This window comes from Muntiacus reevesi, chromosome 1 (assembly GCF_963930625.1).
Source record: "Muntiacus reevesi chromosome 1, mMunRee1.1, whole genome shotgun sequence".
Classification (NCBI taxonomy): domain Eukaryota; kingdom Metazoa; phylum Chordata; class Mammalia; order Artiodactyla; family Cervidae; genus Muntiacus; species Muntiacus reevesi.
The window spans coordinates 238,251,410-238,262,036 of NC_089249.1; the positions used below are offsets into that span (position 1 = coordinate 238,251,410).

At 44.3% G+C, this 10,627-nt stretch overlaps 1 protein-coding gene across 2 annotated transcripts in view; it reads left to right on the plus strand.

Annotated features, from left to right (window-relative positions):
* Nucleotides 1-6,264, plus strand: part of ABLIM3 (actin binding LIM protein family member 3) — a 133,142-nt gene extending 126,878 nt beyond the window's left edge. For both annotated transcript variants that reach the window (XR_010660916.1, XM_065918871.1), the window contains one exon: nt 4,054-6,264. Coding sequence is in view for 1 of the 2 variants with exons in the window: in XM_065918871.1 (XP_065774943.1) it covers nt 4,054-4,167 (114 nt within the window). In the remaining variant the exon portion in view is untranslated. The remainder of the gene's footprint in view (nt 1-4,053) is intronic.
* Nucleotides 6,265-10,627: the final 4,363 nt, after the last annotated feature.

Below are 10,627 nucleotides of genomic sequence, written 5' to 3' on the forward strand. Positions count from 1 at the left end.
TCCCTAGGTGGACAGATTGGCCACATGATGAACTGGCCCCTCTCCAAACCTTGGCTGTCTCCGCTGTGAGACAGGGTGATTGTCATGTTTCCCTCAAGTTGCCAAGTGACACACATGAGACAGTACACACAGAGCCCTCGGCATGGAATCCGGCAGTGTACTGAGTAGAAAGCTCTCTTATTTGGAGGAGACCACAAGGCTAGCTGTGCTGACACAGGCCTCCAGGCAGAGGGAGGAACTGGATGGACTTGGGGTGGGCGGGTCCAGGTAGACAGGGAGGAGCAACACCGATAAAGAACAGATGAGGCCTAAGCATGGTCTTGGGCTCTTGAGCCGTCCAACCCACTGGGCGTGGAGTTCTAGTCCCTGCTTACGCCGGCTCCAGGAGCACCCCCTGGCCTTTCCCTCCCTGGCTCTCCCTGGAACACCCTTTCCATCTCAGCAGCCCCTTCACTCCTCAGGGCTCCATTCTAGTGATGCCTGCGCCCCAGAGCCTCCCCAAAGCCTTCCTCAGGGTGTGTCACTGACCTCCTCCTCCAGCCTCCACCAGCCCTGTATCCAGAGCACAGACCCAATACCTTTCTCCTTTGCATCATATCATCAAGCCATCCATCTCCTCTGTCTGACACGCTGTCATCTACCACAGGGCCTAGACTAGGAGAAGGGTCAGATGTCTGTGGAATTGAATGCAGGCTTGTAAGAGAGGAGTCTTGGCACTTCTTGGGACACCCTTGACCTGAGAGCTAAGGAATCTGCCCAGAATAGAGGGTTGAAGCCATAGGAGGAGGGTGTGGGTGGCCAGGATGCTGTGAGTCCTCCCAGCTCTAGCAGTCTTGGGTAGCAGGGAGAGAAGCCAGTGATTCTCACCACAGAAGTGTCTGCCAGTGCTGATGGGGACAGCTCCCTCGGCAGCTCAGAGGAGCCAGCATTTAGGGATGAAAATGTTCACAAGCCTGGTTCGTCCTGGATGACCAACTGCTCTGCTCCTGGACACCCAGGAAAACACAACCTTCTCTAACAATCAGAATCACTTAAGGAGCTTTTTAAAAATACTAGTACAGGGTCCCACCCAAGTCCAATTAAATCGCAATCTGGGGAAGGAGCTCAGGCATCATTGTTCTTCAGAGGTTCCCAGGGATGTCTGATATGTAGCCTGAGCTGAGACTCCTGGGCTAGAGACCCTGCAGCAGCAGTTCAGGCTGGGCACTGAAGGAGGAGACCCCTCTGTCCTCAGGGATCTCAGAATATAGATACTTGTTCATGCAATAAATATTTATTGAAACCTATTATATATACCAGATACTGTTCTAGGTGCTTGCAGTGTTATTCGTGGACAAAACAAGGACCCCTGCCTCCTCGGAGCTGGTGTTCTCATGTGAGGAGACATATAGTAAATGATACAATAATAAGGAAATAATACAGTGTGTTGGGAGGTAATGGGGCTGAGGGGAAGGGGTAAAAGGAGAGCACAGTGAGGGGGATTGGGAGCTGGATGGGTGAGTTGCAGGTTTAAATAGGGAGGTCTGAGTAGAGCTCATTGAAAACATGACATCTGAGCAAACACTTGAAGTATAAACCATGCTTATATAGAAAGGAAGCGCATTCTGGGCCAGGGAAACAGCCACCGCCAAGGCCCTGACGCAGGAGTGAGCCTAGTGTGCTGGAGGACAGCAGGAGGTGAGTGTGGCTGGGGCCACATGACCCCAGGAGGGAGGATGAGGAGGGGATGAAATCAAAGGGAACAGAGACCAGGCCGCAGTGTGTCACAGACACATGATGAGATCCCTGCACTAATGAGAGTGCCAGTGATTCACTGTGCCAAGAGCATGGCCCTCATCATCTCGGTCATCCTCACAGGATCCATGAGGGTAGGTACTAGCATGCTGCCACTCTCACAAGAGGACATCGAGGCTCAGTGATGTTGAAAGCACCATGTCCAAGGTCACACACTCGTATCTGCCTAGCTCTAAACACCGTGCACATAATCTTTATGCATTAAAGTCTGTGATGGATGTCAAGGGGACAGGCTGCCATTAAATGCTCAGGAGAAAGGAGACTCCATGTGGCTCTCAACAGAGAGAAGAAAGCCTCAGATTCCTCAGTGTGTCCTACAGTGTCTACTTGAGTAGTTTAGGCTTAAGTCCTTTATACTGAGGCTTCTTTAAAAAAAAGAAAAGATTTTTTTTAACACAGTGGCGAAAGCCAGCTAGAGAATCAATAGTAACCATCACTTTCCAACAACAGAAAAAGAAAAAATTAGACTAAATTACAGGTCCCCTCAGGCTTTACTATGGAAGGGGTAGAGAATGTTCTCATATCCACATATTTTCAGCACTTGAGTGAAAGTAAAACAGATCTGGGCGAGTCAACAGGGATGAACAAAAGAAGAGGGACACTGTCTAGACTGGCGGGGTCTGAAGGAGTCTCACAACCAAATGCGACGTGTGGGTGCTGTCTTAATCCTTACTCAAACAAACCAGCTCTAAAAAGATACTTTTGAGACCATTAGCGGAATTTTATTGTGGACAAGTATTAGGTAATTCTGTGGAATTGTCATTTTTTCTTGCCAATGCTATTGTGGTTATGTAAGAAAATAAATACCCAGTATGCTTTGAGATGCCAACTGCTGTATGTAGGAGTGAAATGACAGTGTCTAGAGTTAAGACACTTAAGGAGAGGAAAAAGAAGAAAATATGATTCTGATAGTCATTGAATCTGGGTGAGGGACATGCGTGTGTACTGTGCATTGGGAATCAGGAGCCCTAGACTCACTCAGTTCTGCTACCTACCTAGTGGTCTACCCTCCCCCCTGGGCAAGTTATTTTAATTCTCTGACTTTTGCTTTTCTCACGTTTCAATTGGGTAGAAATAATTCCTGGTTTTCAGAGTGGTCGGAAGAATTAAAGGAGAAAAGTAAGGGTGAACGTACATATGAGCATGATACAAATGCAATATAGGTAACTAGGGGTAGTATTAAATACTAAGTACCAAAAAAATCAACTCAGATATATAACCAGTGATATCTAACAAAAGTATGATATCTCACCAACAATACCTAACAAAAGTATCAAAGTTACCTTTACCTAAAGAAAGTTTTGGAAATGTGGCAAAAACATTCATTCACAGTGACAATAAGTCAGAGAACTGGCTAACTGTTATGTGGTTGTACACATAAGTCTCATTCAATTTCCTTCAATACCTGATGAGCTAATATAACTGGCAGCAAGAGCAAGTGAATGCAGTAAGCTTTCAGGCAGGATACAGGCCATCTAATTCTCTCTTTAAACAAAACCATAAATTTTATTTAAAAAATAAAATTTCAGACCTCAACCTCCAGAAGAGTTTCAAGAATAGCAAAATAGGATCCATTTATCCTTCACCAACTGTTTACATTTTGCCACATTTTAAGTGCCATATATTTCTAACTCAAAGCTTAGAAATAAAAGTTGTATCAACTTTAAACTCTGCTCAGAAGGGACGCAAAAGGGCAGGAGAGAGGACAGGCAGAAAGGGGTTAAAAAATCCACTAAGACATGAAAAACAATGTTTCATTATGTGGCATACTTGTTTTCATATAACAAAGAGTATGGTATGGAGAAATCAGGAGAGGAATTTTTTTTTTCATTGGCCTAAGGAAAAACCTTCCAGATTTTTTTGGTAAACTTTAGAGGAAATACACCCTAAAATCTTGGACATGCCTCCTTTTTTGTCCAAAGTAGACAGCAGTAACTACTCCATACACACTCCTGGACACAATGCATGGAGCAGGGATGCAGAAAGGCGAGACCAACCAAGAGGCACTCAGGTGAAGCGGAAGTCCCAGTCTTGGGTAGAGGAAGCTTCTCCAGCCAGATCAACTACAGAGGTCCCTCCCAGGAAACACTCACTCACACAGTCATCCACTCGACAGATACTCATCACACATCCTCCGTGGGTCAGACACTGTGCCAGGCACAGCCGAACCAGAAGAAACGTACAGGAACCACTCCTGCTTCCACCTGCCTCTCACATCCTCAAGTTTTCCCTCTCTTGTCTCCTCCCCTCTTCTTCCAGCGCCATCTGTCCCAGGAAGAGTTCTACCAGGTCTTTGGCATGACCATCTCCGAGTTTGACCGGCTGGCCCTCTGGAAGAGGAATGAACTCAAGAAGCAAGCCCGGCTGTTCTAGGCAGAGGCTCTATAAATATATATGCATTTATATAAAGATATATGTAAAATCTCTATACTGAAGCTCGGTATAATCCTCTTGTGTAATGGGACACACTGCCTGCCGTGAGACTTGCTTTTCTGTATCGTCAGGCAAGCCCACATCATCACGATATTTTTATGCTCCTTACTTTCTCTTTTTTAAGTGCAATGGGGTTTGGGAAGGAATTTGTGGGGACTCCCATCCTTTTACTGGGGAGCCTTTTTATACTGAAACATCTGTCCTGACTTGAGTCCCCCAAGGTCCAACTCTCTTTCCTAAAAGAGGTGCCTGAAGGAGTCTTTCTTCTCTCTGCTTCTTGGCTCTTTTCCCCAACCTCCGGGGAGGATGCTGACTGTGCAGTTTTCACACTTCACTGGCCCCAGAGGGGCCCTTCTCAAGGAGGATCCACAGTGTTCTCCCCAAGTCACTCAACACCTTTGAGAGCCCTGAAGAATTTTCTTATCGCCCCCACTAGGACCTCAGTGCTGTCTGGGGGTGATGCAGCTAGAAATGTGGGTTTCACGTCTATTCGTTACAGAAATAAACAGAAGTGGATAGGGCCTTGGCCTCTCCTCGCCTCTTCAATCCTCCTTCTATCTTTGATCCTCACCTCTCTCTTGTCCAAATCTATAACTCACGGTAGGAAAAGAAAAAGCACTTCCCTTTTCTGCATCATTACTTCCCATAGCCCCGTGCCTGGCCCCTATGTGAAGAACCAGAGGGAGAAAGTGGGAGCCGGAAGCAGGAGACAAAGCAGGACATGTGTTAGTGCTGGGGCTGCAGGACCCTTTGGGACCCTCCCTCATTGCTCCCAGAATCTCCTGACCCTTCCCCCTTAGGAGGAGAGGCCCATTTTCGCAGCCTGTATTTTTCAGCCTTACTACAATCTATGTGCCTGACAACTCGCCACAGGGCTAATGTTCCCACCACGGCTCCAACCGAACAACTAGACAGACAACCTCTAACACACACCTCCAAAGGTAATACAGACGATGTCCTAAAGAAAGCTTCCTGGCCTATGTTGTCTGGTCTCTGGGTTGGTAGAGCAGCCCAACCACACCCCCACCAGTCCTTGGCTCCCACTGCAAAGTTGGCCACGCTTCATGGGGGAAACGTTTGAAGAATGACTGCTTATGAGATTCCAAAATGGAGCACTGGCCAGCATTGCTCACAGTCATCCTGATTTCCCCAGTGGTTGCCTTTCCTGCCTCCTTGCCTTCTGGAACAGGGGTGAAAGCTTAACCATCTCTCCTCCCCTCCCCAAATCTGCAACCATGAGTTGGTGATGGTGAGGTCTGTTCCTTCCTGGAGATGGCTTGAGTCAGACCACGGAGGAAGGATGAAGAAGTGAAAATGACAGTTACGACTCTCAAGAGGTTATGTGTTGTGGCAAGTGCAGAACTGACTTCAATTCAACAAACCCTCACTGAGCACCTGCTGATGCTGAGCACCTGCTGTATACTGAGCACTTAATGTGGTAGGGCAATGGGAATACTAGAATGATCAACCTGGGGCCCAATCTCAGGGGCATGCCTACTAAAAATGGGTGTCATAAGGTATGTACTCAAACACGACAGATGTGAGGCGGAAAGTGATAGGAGACAGTATGAGAAAGTGTGTGTGACGTTACTAAGAAAGCATATGCAGCTGGTGCAGACCAAGGACAGCTTTCTGGAAGAGACTGCATCTGAGCGAAGTTCAGGAAGGATCTCTGTAAACTGGAAGGAGACTGTAACCTGAAAGGGTGATAGGATGAAGGGCCAGAAGGGAGGTCTGGGCCTTCACCCTTTCTGCATCTTCTCTTTTTGGCCAATGTCTTTCAACTGTCCTGACCCTTTTAGAAAAGTCCCCAGCCAGACACAATCATTGAAACTGCCTCATTATCACTGGTTGAGAACTTGGAGAGATTGAAGGGCTTTTGTTATTGTTGCTGAATATCTTTATTTCCCATAAATGCACATAATTTCAACCCAGACTTGTGTCCTTCTGTTGTTTTTCATGTGAGTGGAAATGAGTGACATGGGGAGAGGCTGAACCATGCACATTTTTCAAAATAAAACTATCAGAGAGAAGCCCTCTCTTGGACTCAATTTCTCCTTTGATAAGAAAGGCTGACCAGGTAATTATAACCCAAACTGTTTCCTGCAGAATACAGGGTCCTAGAGGATGGAAGAGGATGTTGCAATAATAAATAGGTTCTGTGATAAAAAAAATAATGGCAGTAAGACCCAGGTGAGCTGAAAATTTCCAAAAGGTAGTGAACCTAGAAATGGGGAAGTACGGTATCAGAGTTCTCATCCTCAGTAAGCCAGAAATCACCCACCTCTACACTTGACCTCATCTGAATCAGTGTTGCAATTACTGACAAACATAAGAGGAGATCAAGAGTGGAACATGAAGTTTACTTCCCTAAACATGTGCATCAAAAATACATCTAAATGTTGAACAGTTCTCAAAGGAAACTGACTGAAAACTGGCAGAAGAGCTCTTATACAACCAAAGCTCCAAGAAAGATCTCCATACAACCAGGTAGGACAAAAAAGAAAAATAAGACATCAGGAAGGGGTCAGCACCCCTGGGGGTAGTTATGAAAGAGGAAAGGTTCTCTCACCCTGAAAACTGCCTTTGCCAGCTGGGAAGTCTACCAGCACAGACAGGGACCTGAAGGGGCCTGGTCTCTGCTTGCAAGGACTTTGTGTGTGCCGGTTTGCTAGCAGTCAGGGCAAAGAGGGACCAGCGCTTGATGGCTACCATGACCTCACACTGTCAACTCAAAGTGCCATCTAGGCAGGGCTGCTAGTATGCACAGCAGCTAGGTGCCGAAACCTGGCCTTCAGCAGATGGCCCCTGCGAGAGGACTCAGTCCAGCTGTGCAGAGTGGTCTGGGCCTCCACTCAGTGTCCGCCACAGGGGCACAGTCCACCGGAAGACCCCCCACTGTCAGCATGCTCCAGTGGCAGCAGACTTTGTGAGCCCGCGCATGACAGGGGTGAGGCTGATGTCGGAGCCATTTATCAGGGCTCCATTTTGAGGAGTGGGCCCCAGAGCCAGCAGCATCACTGGACTGTGCTGGTGTGCACACTAGATGGCACGACCACAGTCACACAACCCCCGAATAGCCCCTGGAGAGAACGCAGTTGTTCCTTTTCCAGTGGGAGCACTCCAGTCCTGCCTACCTCACACCACAGCTTGGAGTCACATCTGGGGTAGACAGGCCCTGGGAGAGTCCTATCACCGAGACAGCCCAGGTGCTAAACGGCAGCACAACCACCTCGATTCCTGCAGCCACAATGCCCTGGCCCCCAGTACCTGCCTAACACTAGGTCTCAGAAAACCACAACAGAGAAAGGAACATGGCCTTGGGCTGCTCCTAGGCAAAACCAAGGACACCTGCACAGGTGGTGCAGAGATTCTCTGTGACAGTGTGGGCCTCACTTGCTTCAGCACTCAAATCCTTTGGGAAAGAGCATGCACTTAAGGGCAGGGCAGCCTTACTGAACCCAATCATCAGAGCTTCTACTTCAACAACAGGAGAGCAGACTCCACCCCCGACAGGGCTGTGACAGCCACAGAACTAAGCAGACGACTCCCCACACTTTCCAGTGCACACTCTGGTTACCACAACACCAATCACATCCACTATCAAAGGAATAATTTCCACTTCCAAAAAAGACATGGCTGGCATTCGTACCAAAAATAATGGACTCACACAGTCTACACAGGGACACTTCCACATTAAAACAGTCCTTTGAGACCACAGTAGATAACTGTCTTTCCTAAATTCACAGAGATAAATTTAAGTAAAGTGAAAAAGAAGAGGAACTATTCCCAATTAAAAGAGCAAGAGATAGACCCACCAAGAAAAAAAGAGAAAACTCAAATCAATAAAATTAGAAATGAAAAAGAAGTTACAACAAAGAAATACAAAGGATCATAAGAGACTACTATGAGCAACTATATGCCAATAAAATGGACAACTTGGAAGAAATGGACAAATTCTTAGAAAAGTATAACCTTCCAAAACTGAACCAAGAAGAAATAGAAAATATGAACAGACCAATCACAAGCACAGAAATTGAAACTGTTAACCAAAAATCTTCAACAAATAAAAGTCAAGGGCAAGATGGCTTCACAGGTGAATTCTACCAAATGGTTAAAGAAGAGCTAACATCTATCCTGATCAAACACTTCCAGAAAATTGCAGATGAAGGAAAACTCCTAAATTCATTCCACGAGGCCAACATCACCCTGACACCAAAACCAGGCAAAGATGCCACACAAGAAAAGAAAATTATAGATTAATATCACTGATGAACATAGATGCAAATATCCTTAACAAAATTCTAGCAAACAGAATCCAACAACACATTAAAAAGATCATATATTATGATCAAGTCAGATTTATCCAAGGGATGCAAGGATTCTTCAATATCTGCAATCAATCAATGTGATACACCATATTAACGAACTGAAAGATAAAAACCATATGATCATCTTAGTAGACGCAAAGAAAGACTTTGACAAAATTCTATACTCATTTATGATAAAAACTCTCTAGAAAGTAGGCATAGAAGGAACATACCTCAACATAATAAGGCCATATATGACAAACTCACAGCAAACATTATCCTCAATGGTGAAAAACTGAAAGCATTTCCTCAAAAATCAGGAACAACACAAGGGTGCCCACTCTTACCACTATTATTCAACGTAGTTTTGGAAGTCCTAGCCACAGCAATCATAGAAGGTAAAGAAGTTAAAGGAATCCAGGTTGGAAAAAAAATATAACTCACTGTTTGCAGATGATATGATTCTCTACATAGAAAACTCTAAAGATGCCACTAGAAAATTACCAGAGCTAATCAATGAATACAGTAAAGTCCCAGAATATAAAAGTAATACACAGAAATCTCTTGCATTCCTATATACTAACAATGAAAAATCAGAAAAAGAAATTAAGGAATCAATCCCATTCACCATTGCAACGAAAAGAATAAAATACTTAGGAATAAATTTACCTAAAGAGACAAAAGACCTGTATGAAGACAACTATAAGACACTGATGAAAGAACTCAAAGATAACACAGAGATGAGGTGATATACCATGTTCTTGAATTAGAAGAATTAATATGGTAAAAATGATTATACTACCCAAAGCAATCTATACATTCAATGCAATCCCTATCAAACTATCAACAGTATTTTTCACAAAACTAGAACAAATAATTTCACAATTTGTATGGAAACACAAAAGACTGTAAATAGCCAAAGCAATCTTGAGAAAGAAGAATGGAACTGGAGGAATCAACCTGCCTGACTTCAGACTATACTACCAAATTACAGTCATTAATACTGGCACAAAAACAGAAATACAGACTAATGGAACAATATAGAAAGTCTGGAGATAAATCCACGCACCTGTCGACACTGTATCTTTGACAAAGGAGGCAAAAAAAAAAAAAACAGTGGAGAAAAGACAGTCTCTTCAACAAGTGGTGCTGGGAAAACTGGTTAACCACATGTAAAAGAATGAAATTAGAACACTTCTAACACCATACACAAAGGTAAACTCAAATGGATTAGAGACCTAAATGTAAGACCAGAAACTGTAGAACTCTTAGAGGAAAACATATGCAGAACACTGACATAAATCACAGCAAGATCCCCTATGAATGGAAATAAAAACAAAAATAAACAAGTGGGACCTATTTAAAATAATATAAACTTAAAAGCTCCTGCACAATGAAGGAAACAATAAGCAAGCTGAAAAGACAACCCTCAGAATGAGAGAAAATAACAGCAAATGAAGAAACTGACAAAGAATTAATCTCCAAAATATACAAGCAGCTCATGCAGCTCAATACCAGAAAAACAAACAACCCAATCAAAAATGGGCAGAAGACTTACACAGGCATTTATCCAAAGAAGACATACAGATGGCTAATAAACACATGAAAAGATGCTCAACATCGCTCATTATTAGAAAAATGCAAATCAAAATTACAATGAGGCATCATCTCACACTGGTTGGAATGGCTATCATCAAAAAGTCTACAAACAACAAATGCTAGAGAGGGTGTGGAGGAAAGGGAACTCTCCTACAGTAGTGGTGGGAATGCAAACTGATAGAACCACTATGGAGAACTGTATGGAGATTCCTTTAAAAACCAGGCTTAAAACTCCCATATGACCCAGCAACCCTACTACCAAGCACATCAGTGAGGAAACCATAACTGAAAGAGACACATGTACCTCAGTGTTCACTGCACCACTATTTACAATAGCTAGAACGTGGGAGCAATGTAGATGTCCATCAGCAGATAAATGAACAAGGAAGTGGTGGTACATATACACAATGGAATACAACTCAACTATAACAGATTTGAGTCCATTCTAATGAGGTGGATGAACCTAGAGCCTATTATACAGAGAGAAGTCA